The sequence below is a fragment of the Homalodisca vitripennis genome, chromosome 1 (assembly GCF_021130785.1).
Source record: "Homalodisca vitripennis isolate AUS2020 chromosome 1, UT_GWSS_2.1, whole genome shotgun sequence".
In the NCBI taxonomy this organism is placed as follows: domain Eukaryota; kingdom Metazoa; phylum Arthropoda; class Insecta; order Hemiptera; family Cicadellidae; genus Homalodisca; species Homalodisca vitripennis.
In genome coordinates this window covers 171,763,331-171,783,518 of record NC_060207.1, presented here as the reverse complement: position 1 = coordinate 171,783,518, position 20,188 = coordinate 171,763,331, and the positions used below count along the sequence as shown (strand labels likewise).

Below are 20,188 nucleotides of genomic sequence, written 5' to 3'. Positions count from 1 at the left end.
AAACGTTGATAGATTTTAATATTAATATTTGTTTGAGATTTTTATTTCAGTGTCAAGAAATATTACACAATTTTTGAGATATCACAAGTAGAGTTTAAACTATTCACTATATTTATTAAGATTAAAATTCATACTCGTCGTCCCAAACTCTGTGGTCATCACAGCTAGACTTTAAAAGGGTAGGAGACTTAAGGTCTAAGAATTATTGTTAAAATACACACGTAAAATGATTCCTCCTTATGTGAATTTTTTTCTGAAAAATCCTAATATTATATATTTAACAGTCGCGTATCAATCTATCTGTAATCCAAGCGATGCTGATGGCAACTGCTGCTTCGTTGTCCTTCAGTTAAGGAAAGAAAGTTAATTTGTCTGAAGCAATATATTATAGGCAATCAGGTTATTTGTTGAATAACTAACTAAAGAAAAAAATAGAGTAACTTTAGTTAAAAAATGTTAGTTTACATATGACATGCATCTAAGAATGCATCACCACTTAGATACGAGTAGATATACAATATAATCAATACAGCTCCACTCCTCGTAATCAATCCTAATTTTATCCGGTTATTTACTTTTTTGCCAAACGTTCAATCTATTATAGAAATATAATTTTATGTAATGTATTATACACTACTAAGCTGTCACATAGAACAATATATATTAGATACAATCATTAAAATATTTACAGCCGTTGTAATGGTTGCTTATGTTTTATTTCAAACGTAAAAATTTCAATAGGATACTAATACAATTTGTTAGATAAAATAAAACAAATCATTTCTATAGCAGTAGAGATAATACAATGTAATAGTGATGTACAATATTAATAAGCACAATTATATGTCAGCCTGACAGGATAGTTAATGGGATGTATGGATCTGTCACAGTCAGCACGTGATACTACAATAATTATATAGTTACTTTATAAACTGAAAACCATTTAATATGGCTTAGTTAAATTTCAATCTCACAGACAGGTTAAGATGGGATATATGTGATGTTTCAAAAGCAGGCATCTACCTGATTGCTTCCAGACGGAACCTTTCAAAGGTTACACGCTCTCAGACTTAATATAATTTACAGTGACCTGATATTCCTAGGGAAACAATCACTCCAGAGTACTTAGTACGTGTGAACTAGATGGTTTTAGGCATTTGAAAATCGTTTTCACACGAATGAAAATCGTACTACTTTTCATACTAATGATAGTCTTTATAGCTTGGAGCTTGTCAAAGCTAGGATCACGTACAGGACAATCTCTCAGAGATCGAGAGGGTCTATATCCTGGAGATAACGCATTTTTGGAAATTTAATGTAACGATTGTACTAGAACAAAAATAATTCCAGAGTCGAAAAGATTTGAAGGTCGGAAATTTGAGACTTGGTACGATCCTACAGGCCATATTTGAAGATATGGTTTTTATTAGACAGGAACATTCAGAACTTTATTTATGATGCTTGAATGATCCACTCTTGATAGTTGTACTTATACTATTGATATACTATTATACTATTTATACTGATTTATCAAGACGATCGTTTCTGTTGTCTCTAGAAAAAATATTATGTAAGAAGCTTGACGTTTCTAAAATACTAAAGTCTTCTAGTGGATTGTGAAGCCAAATACACCGAATTTTAGGCTTTCCTAATGGAGGTGGTCCTAAATGTAGGAAAAATTTAGAGATTAGGGATCTTTAGAGAGCAATTAGTTACATGGCAATAGGACTTCCAACAGAAGAGGATCTTGTAAATGTAAGTTTGACAATGGAGCTTATTTATGTCAAACGGTACACAAACAATGAATCTCTCAGGGTTATGTATTGGTGGTCGCTGGATAACAGTAAGTCTGAGTGATGCTGGGTCTTAGAAATCGATTCGGTGTAAATTCAAAATTCTAATTTATACAGAAATAGTATTCATTTAAGTATGTATACATTTTCGTTTACTTTAATTACTCTCACCAAACTTGTTGGAAAGTAAATTCGTTTCAAAAAGGCAAACAATTCATAGGTAAAACTGAAAGCGTGTGCAGACTCACCAAGTTTGAGTACGTTGCTTTTCTAGAAGTAGGCCAAGCACCACTAGTACCAGTAGGCTAGGCAAGGGGGAGGGGGGTTGGGTCGATCACAAGTTCTTTCGGACTTCATTGTAGTCTGGACCATTGAATTGTTGTTAACGTTGGACTGGACGGTCAAGAGAGATAAGAACAGATGTTTATGTTTCGGTGTGTGCTAGAGGTCAGTTATGAACGGAACTGACAACAGGACTCTAAGTAACGAGTTAATTGACCAATTGAATGTGTCTACTGGGTTTGAGGCTGAAGGGCTAGTTATTTCCTTGCGCGCACGCACCCCCACGCTCATGATCGCAGAGGGTTGGAGCGTTTTCTGTCCCAGGTTATTCAGTAATATCTTAAATTCAAGAGTAAGCAATACTCTAAGATAATTTCAATATATGTTGCTTGATATCATGGTTCTTCCTATGATGTTTAAAATATATATACTAATCACTGTATAATAAAATTACAAAAACGTTTTGTTTGATAGGGTATGTGCTCTATTAGTTACGTTAGGGCGCATATACTACTGGTCTTAATACCCTGCACTTGTGTGTGTATGGGAAATGCGTATGTATTGGTATACAACTAGCTGTGTCCCCAACCGAAGTCACTATTTGCTAACTTTATATGAGAGGTTATTTTCTACTTACGAGGAGAAAGGGAAAGACATCCCAGTCATCAAGATAATACTTGGGGTGATATTGGAGCAAGCCGTTGACGAAATGATCTCCCACCTGCGATGGCAGGTATTCATAAAACACCGGCTTGTGTCTGTGTGACAGTAGTTGCCCTGCCCATAGTTTCATATGCATTCACATTACACCCCTTTTGAGAAAACATTTAGAGAAACAGACAGTGGATGTTTTAAAAGCAATGCACATTCATCAGTAGCAGCTCTTTGGACGTTAGTTTGCATGACTCTCTATGTTCAGTACTAGCAATTACTCAAACTACTTTTTTTGAAGCCAGATTGCTCTAAAATCTAAAAACTTCGGTTCCTGCACCGGCACAGCACAGTGTCACTCTGTAGCACAAATGTGGGTAAACCAGTCCATAATACTCCGTCATTAGAACATGAGTAAGGCAGTATTTAGCTATCAATATGGTATAAATGTTTAATGATAATTTTAAATACTGGTATGAATGTTGAATGTAGCAAAGCCTACCTATGTACTAAATATTGAAATTTCACATAAACGCTAAAAATATATATTCCTCAAATATGCTTTCTTCCGTTTAAAAAACTGCCATAATTCTTCATTTACATTATACATGCTCTCATTAAGAGAGCTAACAGATTCCGACATTATAATTCTTCCCCCAGACCTAAAAATTTTTACTGAAATATGTTGATCTATTTATGTCTTGAAACTATAGCACGAAAATTCGAACTGCTATTCCTTACCTCCTGAGTGCATACTATTTGAAAAATATATGCCTATGGTGAAAATATGTTCATGTTATTAGGGCAAGAAATTGAGTGCTAAGCCGTGGGTAACCTAACTTACCTATAAATTATACAATCATATATTATACTTCTAGTGGAGGTATACAGGTAGGTGTCATAGGAATACTCAAACATTTGACTGAAACTTTTGTCTAAAGGAATTGTAGAGAAACTATTTTTTGGAAGAGATCAAATGTTGTAAGTATCAAAATAATATTTTAATGAGTTGTATCGATTTTTTCAGGAGATTTGGCTAACGCTTCAGGATCTCAATCGCAGGATAGTCGAGGAAGAGTTAAAAAATTCTTCAAAAAGGGTAAGTATCCTTGATCATTATTATTCTAAAATTTATATTATATTCTAAACACACATACAGCTCTAATACTGGATGTAATGTTTTGTAATAATACGTCTGAAAGTACATAACTTACTGGGCAATTTTTGTTTATTTTATTCTATACTATTTGCGTTTGTTCGAGGTTTTAGCTGTATATGCATGAATTCACTTATTGAAAATAAAATTTGATTATTATTAACTAATTTTGACAAACCGCGGTAGAGCCGGACCTAACTTCTGAATTAGACAAACTGTTCATATATTATTCAGTTAACTGACCTTTGTTCATTTACGCTGATGTAATATTTCAACGCAACAGTTTCAATGTAACAGGATTTTACAAACAGAAATTGTTATTTTTCCAAAGAAATCGTTTTCCCCTTTTTGCATAGACAACCTGTATATCACTAGTTTTTAATTAAATAGCACTGGTAGAAGGCTTTAGAATATTGATATTAGAGGGAAAGGTGTAGGTAGAGTGATTAAGTTTTGTTTGATGAAAACATTCAATTAGGGACCCAAGAGAGGTGTAATGGTAGGATTTGTTTGCCAATCAGGGTTTGGTGAGCGGTATTTGATTGGTGATGGCCTTCGTGTTGAAAAAGGCTGGTTCTGTTTCAGAGTCTTGTCATTTGAAGTGTTTAACTGCAAATGTCGGCTTAATTCTTTTGATTTGAGATAAGGAACATTTTTTTATTGGTAAAAGTGGTTAATTTCAATTCATACTCACGTTTTTTATTTTCATTATTGTTTGTATAAACATTGGTTTGGTGTAGGGGATTGATAACTATATAATGGAGCGTGAATAATTCAAAGCTCAATGATCAATACACGTTTTAAAACTTTTGTACAGGAATGTCAAAAGGCTATGAGAAAATGTTATTTTAATTCAAAGTTATTATTCAGAATTTGGGGTTGAACAATTTTATTTATCCAAGTACTAAGGCTATTATTTAAAATATTGAAGATCCCATAATGGCTACTAACCATATCAGCTTAAGGGAGTACGGAAGAAACTACTACATAAATCTGTAAAATTTTATCGAATAACTTACTCTTTTTTTACACCTTATTATTAACTATTGCTATAGGATTGTTTTGTTCTAATACCATCGTTATATGTTACAAAACTTGAACACAACGTTTTGAGAAATATATTTGCATTCTTCTTCAGGAGTCATAACTTTAGAGACATTATTAATGCATAATCTACAATTAAACTATATTATGTAGTGGTATAGTTTGAGTGCTATACTTGTACAGGACCTTTGAGTATATTCTTAAATTCTTTCGCTTATATTTATGTCTTAAGTATTGGTACCTAAAGAGGAGAACAAATTAAAGACCAGTTCTCGAAGAGTAGTATTTAATTATTGTAATACATACTAAATAAGGTAAATGTCCCAATTTCTATCAACGATTAGCCTAATATGTTTAGTTACAATAATATATATATATATATATATATATATATATATATATATATATATACTTTATATATATAAAGTAAATATTAAAAGTTATATAAAAAATTTAACTCTATTAAAAGATACGTTTTGATAAAACACACTTTCTTAGATACAGAAATTCACAATACATTTTTTTTAATCAGACGGTGGGAGATGCCAAACTAGAGTTTTATGGTTGAGGTCACGTAAAGGTTTGAACCGCAGTTTTGGACCGACTCAACTAAGAATCAGTATTTATTAAACAGACTTTTAATATGTTGAAATATTGTTTTAACGTAAAAAAGCACACCAATAAGAATGTGATGAGATAAAATATTGATCAACGAAATGATTTTAACTCAAACATTTTCACGTCCCAAAGCATACTCTTCTACTATTTATTTACGCTGTATGAAAATTAAGCTGTTTAATAAAAAAAATACTTAAAAGCATGCAATTCCAATGAAAAAAGTTAAAGATTTACTGCCAGGATGCCACTAATATGCTTTTAAATGCAAGAATAAACTTGAACATTCAAATACGGACAACTACAAAATCACACAGATCGAGTGCAACTCAGGTGCTCGTTACGTGCTTGCACCACGGTACTTACGATGTGAAGTGTTCATTTCAGATTGTTTGTTTAAAACGAATAACTTAATATATTTTTAATTTTTTAATAAACTATATATATATATACATATGCAGTCTTGAATCATATTAAGTTTCAAAATTAAAACAGATAAGCATCTTCTTGATATTTGTTTTTGTATCAGTAACGTAACTATGTTTTTAAATTTGTCAAATAAGAAAATCATTTTTAGATTTTTGTCAGCTCGTAGTCAAATCATGAATAAATATATCAAAAGATAATGTTAATCTTTTATACCTTGTCTATTTTAACTTTTTAATTTTTCCTATACGTAGTATTGAGTGTTGCAATGTTTCAAATGTTGAACGCTGGTGTTAAGTGAAGATGCCCGTTTTGGGGCTATAAAAGTCAAATAATAATTTAAAAGCTATTACTTATGTGGGACAAGCGAACCAATGTTGAAAAATGTCTGTCCAATTACCCGGTAATGTCTTTTGCAAAATAAAATTTGCTAAATAATTGTAATGTATTTACTTTTTAAGTGTGTCTCAAACCTGTAAAATAGTGCATTGTATTGTAATTCCAACAATGTACAACCTAATTATTATTATATTCAGTATAGACTTTGTCCTAAGTACTGCAATGTTCAAATCCCAAATTCACTTCAGCTACTAAAAGCGGTCGACGTTTTGCAATAAATGAGTCTCTAACTTATAATAATAAAAATAAGAAACCAGTAGTCGTAGCTAGTAGTCGCTACGTCAAAAATGTAGAGGTATATTATGAACTCTGGGCAATAATCAAAACTAAAAACCTGCGATCATAGCTTTCAAGATGTCTTAAATTTACGAAATTATGAACTCTAGTAAATATCAACTCATGTCAAAATTTAAATTTACCATGTGAATATAATATACGATAAATATTTATGATCTACTTTATAATTATGTGTTCAGTTAAAAATATGAAATATCCATCTATTACACTTTTAGTTTAATAGTTAAAAGTTAATTTAAAATTTATACTATCAAAACACATTTACCATTGAAGGTTAGTGAATCAGGCGTATTTTATATTTTGTGTTATTAAAAATCGACACACTAAGCATTTTGCACAACTTTGAAGCACAAATTTATAGGTATTCTGAATAAAGTATTTACAATTTATAGCCCATATTATACTCTATAAATCCCATGTAAAAAGTTGTAAAATTGCATTTTTAATATTGAATGTATCGTAATTAAAACATATTAAATAAAAATAAGTCTAGTAATCTGTCGAATTATCTACGGGTATCTTAAACAAAACTCTCAATTTCAAAATTGTCAAAGTAAATTAAAATGTTTATCTAAAACGCTCAATTTTTAAAACTCCTTAGTCTTGAAATTATATACTAGTTTTGATTATATTGTCACCATTAGAAACAAAATAGTGAACAATAATATAAACTAATATAGAAAAATATTTCTTCTATGGATACAACATTTTTATATCGTATACAAAATAATTTAAACTGTGGAATCCAAACGGAGTGTCCAAGAATTTCACGGTAGTGTAAAAATGGAGAAATGGTTTGGCACTACCTTCTTATTATTATTCATTTATTGTGTTTAAAATCTCACTGTTACTTTCGAATTGTATTCTATTAAAACCGTTTAAAACCTATTATTTAATTTAATTTTCAGTAACAAGCATGTCGGCCTTTATGATATAAAATACTGAAACAATAATGTATTATAATAAAAACATAGTTTATTGTAGTTTTGTTACATCAATATTTATAGAAAAGAAATAGAAGAAAATGTATATTATTCAACATAAAAATCTATGACGTATTTTTAAATGAAAGCATTATAAGATATATTTTAGCTAACCGCAAAAATATTGTATTTTGTGGTATTGAAATTTGTTACCACAACAGCTTTTTGTTGCAGCGTGGGAGAAGATGAGCGGAAGTACAATATCAGAGGACCCGGAGTATCCGGAGTTCGTTGACTGTGAGTGATGATGTGCTTATTATCTTTTGTTTTATTGTTTTTGTGCAGTTTTGATGTTTTTATAATCCAATAGTGAAATTCTATCTTCGCTCATTTCAAATATTTGGATTTAATTATTAATAATTATATTAATAAAGGCGTTGTCAATTTAAAGTGTATTGATGTCAAATGTTTTTTAACGATATTTTAGTTCACATTCATCAGATGTAAACCTATTATCGGTTTGGGAGCCACTATTCGGAAGAAGATTACAGATGCGACGAAACGGTGTAGTTTATGTCGACATGATCATTTGAGTACATATGACTGATATAAAACACGTTTGGTCCAGGTTTCTCGACGGTGCCTCTGACACGGACCACGAGTCTTTGGCCTTGCAGCAAAAATGGAAAAGGTGAAAAGATATATGAGCTTCCTGAAAGAACCATATTGAGTAACTTTATGGATGTTCACTATCATTTTCAGGATCCCATCAAAGTATGATTGAATGCTTTTCTTCCTAGTGGAAATGTTTAATCTGTGGTTTCACAGAGGGATCTTAGATTTTACCTATTCAGATAAAAAATACTGCCTACAATGAAAAGAAAAAATGATGAGTAGCACATGGTGTGGTCAAAACTTAACTGGAGTTTGGCTCGTTATAACTGGCAGGGCAGCATTTCTGACATCTTCATTTGTTATTAGCTTATCACTATGGCACATAAAACCCTCACTGTCAGGACAGGTGTTTAACTAGTCTGGCTGGAGATGAAGGATGTCTAGACTTTGATAAAGAAGTCTTCATTGCTCGTGAAAAAGTCTTTTTTGGAAACACGGTTGTTGATAAGGGCACCATCCTTTGGTACAATATAGGTTATCTTACGACCCACCAATTCCTTCTATTCTATCAAACAAATTTTCCTTGGTCTCATATGGTAAACACGCCTTACAAATTTTAGATTGGAAGCATTTTTCCAGGATATGAGGGACTTTTACAAACGAATTACGTTCATTGCAGTGATATATGACGCAATAATTAATATACCATGGCAACTGACTTACAGTTACAGATACCTGTTTCATTCTCTGCCCATTATTTTGTTGGAAATATAGCTGATATTGAATCTATTGCTAAGTATTTTGTGATGTTTGCACCATGTGAAACTTTTCAAAGGTACGAAAGCAAAATGAAGTTATACAAGGTTGTAGTGTATCTAAGTTTGGGAATCAACTCAAAAAGTATTTCTCCGTCAAATATTGTAAACATGGTTATTCTACATTTCTAATAGTTATTGTATCATCGATGCCAATATACCACGGTCAGGCATGTCAAAAGCATGTGAAAAACCAAATCTGGACTTAAAATCATATTTACTACCCGATTTATTTTCTTGCACTCTATTATTTTAAGGCGATGCAGAAGTATATAGAATGCATCTAAAAATGCACCCATATGTAGTCGTACTTCATATGGGTAAAGGACTTGCATACTCATAGGGGGATGAGGGTTGGTGGTAATGTCTAAAATGTCTAGCAGACATGGGTCGACAGTGATTACCTTGTTATACAATGGCCGGGGGCTGAATAGTAATTGCCACCAGATTGGCTATGTCTGTACCTTAATCTCCTAGACAACGACATACCACTAACTACCACGTACATGTATTACACTTCTGCACGGTGCTAGACACTTTTCTAGACATTCGTATTTTAGTGTGGTGCTTTACGATTTGTTTTCGTGCGTGTAGTTCTTGCAGAGCTTCTTTCAGAATTGCACTTCTATCAGCAGTATTAATTCCAACTGACTGCTTATTGATTATTCATAAATCTCTAGCTCTTATTTAGCAGCTTCTTGAACCCATTTTATTGGCAATAAAATTCGAGACTAATTAAAAAAATAGCGAAAAATCTTCAACTTTCAAATTCTTCAATTTTAAGCTACAAGCACTTCCTTTGCAAAATATATGAATATTTTACCAGTTATATAAATATTATTGATATAGCTTGCTTATAAAATTATTGTAAAAGTAAAAATTTAAACAATTCTGTGAATTGTTTTTCGGAGATCTGCCTTCTGAAATCACCCCTATGATGTAACATCCCAACTATTTTCATACATTTTCTGAACACGAACGTGAGATCTCAAATCCATCCCCAGCACGAAAGTAAATAAAATTTATCCAATTTATTTTTAAAGATTAGATCCTCAAATAAAAGAAAAAAAATCACTTTTGAAGAGAACTTGTAATTTGAACTTTCACTAACTATATAACGTGCCTTGTTTGTTTCGCTAATCTTGTGTATAAAATAATAGTTACTTTATAGTTTGCAATCTTAAAAATATCGATCATAGCCACAATGTTTTGTTTTATCAAAATTTCTATTGAATAAAATTTAAGGGACAAATATGCCATAAAAAGTACTTTATGGTCAACAGCTTTAGAGAATTTTATCACATCACGAAAACTATTTAGAATAATTAATTACGGATTTAGAACAGATTTTCTGTGAAAAAACATGGCTCTTATTGAGGTTTTCAGCGAATAGCCAAAATACAGAAGTGAATAAACGGCATAATCCTCTAAAAATGTTCCTTCTAATTCCAAACGAATTTGCTGCTTTTTAAGACGTTCAAAATTTAAAAGTTTTAATGGCCACCATTTTGAAAATATTAAAAAAAAAATTATGGTTGCCTGTAAAGTCGGTTTTACGGGCGAAGATTTTACGTGACAACGTCTTTTTCTCGGTAGAATATTTATTGATATGAATATTATTAAATTGCACAATAGGAACAAGGAATTGAATGAAAATAAGAATTGCACAAATTTTAACTATAGAAATATATTTTGTTTACTAAAACATTGTACATAATTTGAAATTAATTAAAATTTGTTATTGTAAATGGTAAAGTCGAATAAAACATTTACTAAAATTGGAATTTGAAATTCTTGCTAAACACAGTTAAATTCTAACTCCGCGCGTGGTGATTGGTCGGTTTAGTTCGTTTGTTTGGTCGCACTGTTATGACAGGTTAGAGGTTATAATTTGTTATTTTAAATGTTTGACTAGCAATACGCGCTGTTTCTTCTCAATCGACTGAATTACGATTGATTGCAGAGTGATTTAAACTAATAATTTACTTAACACTATCAACATTTGTCAATAGTATGACATAACCTATAAACTCAGTTTCTCAACTTTTGTGTCAATCTAACAATTAATCAATCAATCATAGTTTACGATAATGAAATATCAGTGTACAATTATTTACCTTTATTGTTGTAGTTGTTGTAAATGACGAATCTAAGCACTCCACATTTTCACGAATAAACATAGTTATCTGCTTTATCCCGTGCGGCGGACCCACAGTTATCTGCTTTATCCCGTGCGGATCCCGTGCGGCGGACCCACTGGACGGGCATCGTAACGTTGCCGGGCGTTACACTTTTTCATGAGTGACTCCGAGCCGCAACCTAATTTAAGACGTTGTCACGTCAATAATATCAGAATATTATGTTTAGTAACTAAAGTTTTTATTATAAGAATTTGAGTAAAAATTGTTACTTTAATAACTAGTACTATAATAAATAATTTTTACAGATATTTTATAAAAAACCCATGAGGACAGACAGATGGAAAACTAAGCATTGGAGACCCATATTCATATGGTGAAATGTGTTTGTCTTCACCTGAGCAATAACGTGGTACACATTTGTCCAGAGAGTTACAGGACACTCTGTATAATAAACTAACAAATTTGGGATAATTCAAAGCAAAGTGTAATTTGTGCATAAAAGTTTATGGTTTATTAATTTACACAATTTTAACCACGACAGAAAATAAATTCTACAACAGGAATACCCCGAGCTCAATACTCGAGAGAGTTTGTCTGTGGATGGCATCCCATTACAGTTAGGTTGGATAAACAATCACAAACCTTCTTTGAAGTTCAGCCTTTAGACCTCTCTACGAGCTATATAGCCTCAGTACAGATATTGATAGTACATACGAAAATGATATGAAATGGATCATGTAAATAATACTATATTACATAAACATGAGGTTGTATCCAGTATGATCAAGAAGTGTAGTGCTGTAAAGTATTGATACGTCGTAAATGTACGACAAAATTATTATCAGAGGATATTCTACCACCAGAAAAATAATAGCACGTGGAAAAAATAATTATAATAGGAAACATCTCTGTTATAAAATGTTATTTGTTTTACCACTCTAAATTTGTTTAATTGAATTATGATATTCAAAACAGTGCATTGTAACATCAGAAACACAATAATAATTCAATCTAAAATTCACACCATACTCACAAATATTACACACTATAGCGCGCGTCCTCTTACCATAAGTGTTTACACGAATTTCAATAAATTAGCTTCCACAGCGGCCATTAATGATCAAAGGGGCTTTAATAGAGATTGCAGTTGGTTTGAATTGTGTTTAGTACATGCAGATAGCCTACTGATCAGCTTGTTTGACAATAATTTGAGGAGGAAAATGAACAAATATTGTCGTTCTGTTTTGAATTAGGATGCTGCCCGTGTTTCTTTAACCAGCAGACAATTACCACCTCTACTATACAAGACTGGATAGCGGCAGAAATTCAATATATATCAAGGATTTCCTATATGACTTCCTGCAGTTTAAATTGGCCATGCTTTTATTCATATTGTTTTGGAATATAAATGGTATTTCAATTTGGAGTTATGATATCAGGCAGAAGCATACCGTTTGAGAATTGGTCGTTTTACCAAAAACGACTTGGATCGTCAAGAAAGCGTACATTCTTGTATTTAGCACATACATTGTCAACATGATCATTCGAGATTTGTCCCCAGTTATGCGCTTTCCAAGACATTTCACCTGGTGTCATTTGTGTTGACGAATATTAAATTTGATGAGTACCAATTCAGAATTATTTTATTTAAGTTTATTGAGTTACGAAAATCTAGATTTATGAACATACTTTGCCAATGATTTTTTCGGTACATATTTGTGTTTTTCACTTATTAACCACTCTGTTATGGACTGATTTTTACATAAATAGAAAAAAACATTGGTCCAAGGATTCATCCCTGTGGGATTCTATAGCTTTATGGGATTCTATTAGTCATTTGGCACGGCTTTTACAAACAGTAAATTTGGTTTCTTTCACTAAAAAAAGCAAACCATTATGCGTTTTTTTCCGGAAATAAATTGGGTTAGCTTATTTTTTTACAACGACCAATGTACTATATATTATTTATTATATCACATTCAGACTTTATAGGCAACTATTGTGGGGTTATTCTAATTAGCAAAATTTAAATCATAGTAATCACTACGATTTCAAAGTTACATAGTAATGTTTAATCCAAGCCGTTGACTGCTAAATTTGAATTTTTGATAATCTGTCAAGTGTATCCAAATGCAATAGCAATCCTCCGCAATGCCTCATTATGTTTCACACCCACGCTTCAGTACTCTCTCTGCTTTAATTATTTAGAGAAGATCCACTTTAACCTGTTTCGTATAACGTGATGTTACAATGAACTATTCATCATTTGCTAGTCTGTACTGTTCAGAATTATTGAAGGATTGTATTACTGTGTACAGTTTTCTTTAAATCCCATATTGGGATATCAACGCGCTTTTCCTCACTATTTTTATTATACGTACTACTTACTCTCCACATCTAAATATAATAATATAATGAATAAAACTAATAAATCCTTAGAAGTATTATATATATATATATATATATATATATATATATATATATATATATATATATATATATATATATATATCTTTGTGTGTGTTTTATATTTCCAATTATCTAATCAGGGATATAGTTTAAAATAATTTTTGATTCACAATATGTTATAAAAAAGAAAAGAAAGAATTACATGTTTAATTTTTCGTAGGTTAATTAGTCTAAAAATGTTAAAAACCGTAAAACTTAATGAAAATTTTTATTAAATCCTTTTTAGGAAGAATATCCTTAATTAGATATTCTAAATTATAGCGCTTAACTAATCAATTCAACCTGAAGGTAAAGTTTCTGCTAAATTTAATACAGAACAGTTAAAACTTTTTTACTACATTATAACTGTTAATGTCCTCTAATAATATGAACCAAAATCTGTTCTATAATAATTAGCTATAAAAGAAAATCAACTGGCAGAACGTTCTAAAATGCACTACTTCATTTAAATAAAACAGTATAATCCCACTTTACTAGTAATCATGCGACCGTATTGGAACTGAAATTGCTGTATTCATTAGAACACTTCAAATTGAGTTTTTAATTAGAAAAGTTGATTATAAGACAAAATTACTATGTGTGGATTGTATTAATGATATTTGCGTTTGAGTTCGTTAAGTTCTGATAGTAAAGTTAATGTGTGTGTGCTCTAACAAGCAATCTGAAATGAAGAGAATTCGTATTTTTTACCACATCTAGTACAGAAAGGCGGTATCTTGGATCTTGTACGACGATGACATTTGAATAAACCATATATAAACTTAAACTAAGTGTAACATCTCTCTAAGGGTAACTTCTATTTAAATACCTCCAAACTTTGTAATTATTGTAAATTCTATCATATATGTTTAGTAAATATGGTCCGTTTTAAGAGTGTTATAGTCTAATAAAATATTGTTTTTATAAATGAACTAGAATTAAATTGAGCAGATCTAAGATCTAGCATGTACATTTCTTATTACCAGGAACACCAATATTTTGTGTGGAAAAGAGCAGAAGTAAAGTATTCAGAGAAGTATAATGATTATTTTCACAAATCATGATAATTATATTGGCTACCGTTTTTTATAGTTCCAACCCGTCTCTAAGGCAATTAAGTACTATTGCTCTAATGGTAGTTGTTAATATTTAAAAAATACTTTAGTATGTACACTATGCTGAAATTTTACAAAATTATATATTGTAAACATGTATTATTTCCTCAATACGCTGATTTAAGGTGTAATAATTTTATGCATAAATTCTATAAATACCAACGCATTAATACTAGTTCTATAAAGGGTCACAGATGTTAGGTTATATATAGTATTTTATCGTTGAAAGGAAACTAGTCAAATTTGGGGTGTCAGTCATGCTATACGGCATATGCATAGATAATTTTGTTTTTGGGCGTAAAACTTTCTTTTGAACACATTGGATGGTATATACTTAATTTTGTAACATTTTTAAATGATAAAGCATTCGTTTTCCTGAATTGAAATACTCTTAATATACTAAAAAAGGACATTTAAAAATAATTATTTTCTTTCTGCTCGATATATAATTATTGCTTAAAAATGCAAAATTCACACTGCATTTAACATTTAACATTATGAGTTGTTCAATGTTTAATGTTTAATTTCTTTAATTAATATAATATGTTAATTTTATATTAATTATTATACGAGTATATTAATGTGTTGGTGCGAACACCATCGTATGAATTGCCAAAATAATGTGTCGAGAACCTCATTTATTTAAAAGGAAATTAATCGAGGCTTCATACAATAAATTGGCAGACCAAACAATAAGTGAACCATCAGCCGAAATTTAGCCGCCTTGGTTGCCAATAGTAAAAAAAAGAACTAAAAAGGAAACCTGCAGTATCAAACAGATTAAGGATTTGTAGTAAACGATGTCGAAGTCACATTAAGGTTTTAAGAGTTCATCTAGAATGAACCAATAATAAAATAAGGCCCACACCCGTTCCCTCCTTGTTGCTGCCACCTTTTTTTCTGTCGTGACGATTGCTATGTACTATTGGTCTCTGGTCAGTCCTAGGTGGTTGGTCGGTGAATGCAGACTATTGTGACCTGTATCTGTAGTTGAATTATAATATAATTAGCGTTGTGTTTTGTTTTTATTAAGACATGTTTTAGAGTTAGTGGAGGTGACACACAACATTTGAATGTGCTTTCTGATTGTGCTTGTATGCTTAAGCTCTAGTATTATTTGTACCCTTTGCACTCCGACGTCCGAAATATCGGACTGCGTTGTTTTGGCCAAAACCTCGGACGTCCGACATTTCGGACGTTTGCTGTTTAGGCCAAAACCTCGGACGTCCGAAATGTCGGACGTTTGGTAAATCCTTTATACTGGCTTTATAAATTATCCAAATGCGGTAAATTTGCGATATACGCAAGCTGGATAGTTGTTGGATGTAAAAACGTAGTAAACCTTTATACTCTATAGCGGTGATTTTGCAGTTTTACATTGTGTTATAGAGGTTTATCAACTTCACCATTTTCGTCAGCTGATTTGATCACAACTTCAACAGCTGATCTCTTCATTGTTTTGTTTAGTCTGATAAGTTATTTCAGTCAATAAGGTTATGTTGACGATCTGAGTGATATTTTTGTCAGTAACATATCAGATTCGGAATCATCTGACGATGCCAAAAGTGAAAGTGAGGGAGGTATTACGGTACTTTGGGATTATACCGACCACACCCAGATATGAAACGTTATTTGACATTTTGCTTCTACTGATTACTAGATTAGAGTAGAACAATATTTCGTCAATATAAAACAGGAATTGTCTTATCGCAAACCCCTCCCCATCCTCAGACAGAGGTCAAAGTCGAGCGGTCTAGTAGATAACGTGATTGCAGAGTCTCGCCGCCCGCTCAGCTGGTGCGTCGCTTTGTTGTACTTCCGTGTTTTACCCCTACATTTCTCCAAACACAAAAATTCAACAAAAACAAACATTACCAAACAAAAACTAAACTTTATTGAAAAAAACACACAAAACTTGTTTTTATTCTTGATCACATTCCGCCACCCAAAATGCGAGTGCCTCCGGCTATCAGCGCGCTGATGTCAACGAAAGAAAAACATCCCTCGAGATAGTACCTATCAGTAAAATATCAAATTCTAGAGGGGCTGATCAGAAATATAAATTGAATTGTAATGGGAAGGCAATTATGTACCGTGCAAAAACTTAAATAATCATGTGATGCCGCGCGGCCTGCCGTAATCGGGATTCTCGAGAAAGATAAGATAACAGCGACAAAAATACCGATCACAATATGCTGGAAATGCTTGTTGATTCATGGAATGTTAGTTCTGTTACTCAACTACATCGTTTTATAACGTTCTAAGTTCATTGAAAATGTTTAAGCGTTGGGGGCATACGGAATCTGACCCCATTGATAATCGTTGTAAGTTTGTAATTTTGTAATTAAAGAGTTGTTTTTTCGTTTTATCATGTTTGTTTCTATAAATTTATATTTTTGTGTTCTTCATACTGGTGCGGTCGGTATAATCCCAAAGTACCGGTATTACGGGCATAAAAAGGTATAAAAAAGTAAATATTCAATCATTTGACAAATAACTCACTATTTGGGGAAATTGTCGGAAATTACAAAACTGCCTACAGCATTTTTGTTTATAGAGGTAAGTTTATGAAATTGTATGTGCATGTTTACAATTATGTAAGGAACCTAGAAATAATAATAGTTTATATAATGTCAATGCAAATTTTTTCAGTTATAACAGCTAAATGTTAATTATAAAAGTTTTTTATAAGTGAAAAAAGGTATTAAAAATAAGTTAATTACAAATATATATTTTTTTACAATATAGAATTTTATGAGAAATAAAACAAAACCAAAATTATAACTCTATCTGCTAAAATAAAAAAGTTACAACTTTTTAACAAAACCTTTACAAAATTGATAAAAAGGGCTCCGAGGTTTTCGCCAGTACTTGTTGAATAGAGGCCAGAGTTTTTGGTAGTGACCAAAAATTTTACTCTCGAGTGCAAAGGGTTAACGTATATCATAATTATGTCTTAAGTTACTAGTTAATCACCTGAGGAAGCAGATCTCAAAACTTAGTGTTACAAATGTTTTGTATCATTGAACGATAATAAATGTTATGAAACATCCTTTCTTCACTGAGTTGTATATTTTCTTTTCACCTCAATAGAATCAGCACATACAACACGATTAAAAATGGTTTATAATTAAGTTAAAATTAAATCATTATCACTTCTAATTATTGCTAAGTCCGGCCAATGAAGTTTAAATTTACAGTATTTTTCTTGTTAAGATAAAATAACTGATACATTTATTACAATCCTTTTGAGTAAAAATGTTGTACATCTGTTGGATTATGGTAATTAAACAGGTGTTTAAGCTTTCTTAAACAGTAATTTTACTTTTAATTATTAAAATCAGGATCTGTTTTCTAAAATTACAGATGAAAATTGAGTTATGTAAGACACAAAATATGTCAAAATACAATATCTAGAATTATGAATTTTAACGTAAAAGGACCGATTCATACATGGACAAACAGGAATCAAACGTCTTATAAAACAAGTATGTCTGTGGTATTTTATTTAGTTAGAACCTAAAAACGCCCCTAATATATCTTACAAAATGCTACAATAGAGAGTTTTTAGTTACTAATGTTCCAATAAACTACGCCTGAAATCTGTTTATGCGTTAATTTTTTTGAATTTGTTAGTTTAGAATGAACAGGATATTTGTACGAGAAGATTTTAATATTAATGATTACATTCCTGTATCTAATATAATTTGTCCACTATTTTTATGTGTAATTTAGTTAAAAAAATGAACATGCCAGTTTGATTTATTTCCAGATAAAAAACAAAAACTATCAGAAATAGGAAATTGTACCACATAACACCACAGGAACACAAAACTCAGTCTGTTGAATTTATTATAGTAGTATATGGATAGAGAGGATTTATAGACTATTTATGTATATTTTTCCGGAATTATTTTGCAGGATATTAAAATATGGTAGACATCAGCAGTCCAATCAAACCAAATACAATGTAAAGAGCTCTTAAATAGAAATTTCGCAAGGTAAACTCGCATCACGCTCACTTATCATAAATGCTAATACCGCAGTGTTATGCAGGAATATTATTTATTTTATGAAAGTTGGTTAAACTTTGGAAGGTACTAGACTATTTACCTTTCAAGTTATTAATCCCAACAAACCGCTCTCTTAGAAGTTTCAATAGTTAGTTTGTTTAAGAGTAAATGAATCCCAAATGATTAACTTAAGATTCGCTTTCATTGGTTTTACACTCTTAGTCTAAGAACACAGTATGAATGTACATTTGAATATACGAGTACAAGTATCAATCAAGAATATACAATCTGTCTGTCTGACTGTCTGTGTCCGCACGATATCTTGAAAACAAGCTAACGTATAATAGATGTGCAAAACCTAGAAACATTTAGCTTAATTCTTTAAGTTTTTAGGCAAAACTGAGTTTGATTATGGATGATGACAACTCAATTTACCATTTTTAGTTACTTAAAAATGTATTTATCAATTCCATAACGTACATGAATAGGAACGCAGTATATAGTTTCAATTATGTATATCAAATAAAAAACAAAATCAAGTGATTAATACAATACTAATAACCGAAAAACGGGGAAACAATTAAGCAATTAACACTAAGCAGTTTTTCTCTTCGTCATAAAGAATAATTTATCCCTTATTATATTTAAAAAATGGATATTAACAAAATCAAATACAATAAACACTAGAAATAAAACTACAATACCAACACTCTTCTAATTACACGAAATTTTAAGTTGAGTTTTTATAATCTTAAAACTTTTACTTAGGCCTTATGGGTAGCCAGCATTTCAATAAAAACCTAGGAGAATAAATACATGTGAAAACAATCAGAATATAATCATCTGAGATTTTAACATGTGATATATTATCACAATCTTTTGGTGGCTTGGTGAGTTACATAGCGTAAAAATAAAAGTGTGTAGACATTTATTAATTTATTATCAGTCCCAACTTAACGAAAACGAATATGAATTTATTATATGGCAAAATATATCACGAAATATTTCACCTGTATGCTTTAGTTTTTGTAAGATACTTCATGTATAAATAGACAAGAATGAATTTCATGATGGAACATGTCCAACCATGGAATTTGGCTGTGCGTTATTTAAGCATGTCACTCAGTAAGCTGACACCACTTGTTATTTGGCTGCCAGGGCGTTGTTAAAATGTCTTTTCTGTACGATTGCATATCTGTCTATATGTCCGCAGGCCATCTCGAGAATAAATGAGCTATAACTTAAAATGTTGCAAGGAACCTCAGTGAAGCATGTTACGCGACACGTGGTGTACCGTACTCCTACATTTATATGTTAAAGTTATAATTATTAACATTCTTTAAAACAGACATACGCTCTTTTTATCACCATACTTCGGTGTCAATATTGCTAGCTGGCATTTTTGCAATGACGAATTCCATTAATGTAGATAAATGTTAGAACATAAACACAAAC

At 31.3% G+C, this 20,188-nt stretch overlaps 1 protein-coding gene across 4 annotated transcripts in view; it reads left to right on the top strand.

Moving 5' to 3' along the window:
* The window catches only part of LOC124352731 (Kv channel-interacting protein 4), a 344,993-nt gene that overhangs the window by 38,726 nt on the left and 286,079 nt on the right, over positions 1 to 20,188 (top strand). For all 4 annotated transcript variants that reach the window (XM_046802365.1, XM_046802366.1, XM_046802369.1 and 1 more), the window contains exons 2-3: positions 3,754 to 3,825; positions 7,821 to 7,883. In XM_046802365.1, the coding sequence (XP_046658321.1) occupies positions 3,754 to 3,825; positions 7,821 to 7,883 (135 nt within the window). The remainder of the gene's footprint in view (positions 1 to 3,753; positions 3,826 to 7,820; positions 7,884 to 20,188) is intronic.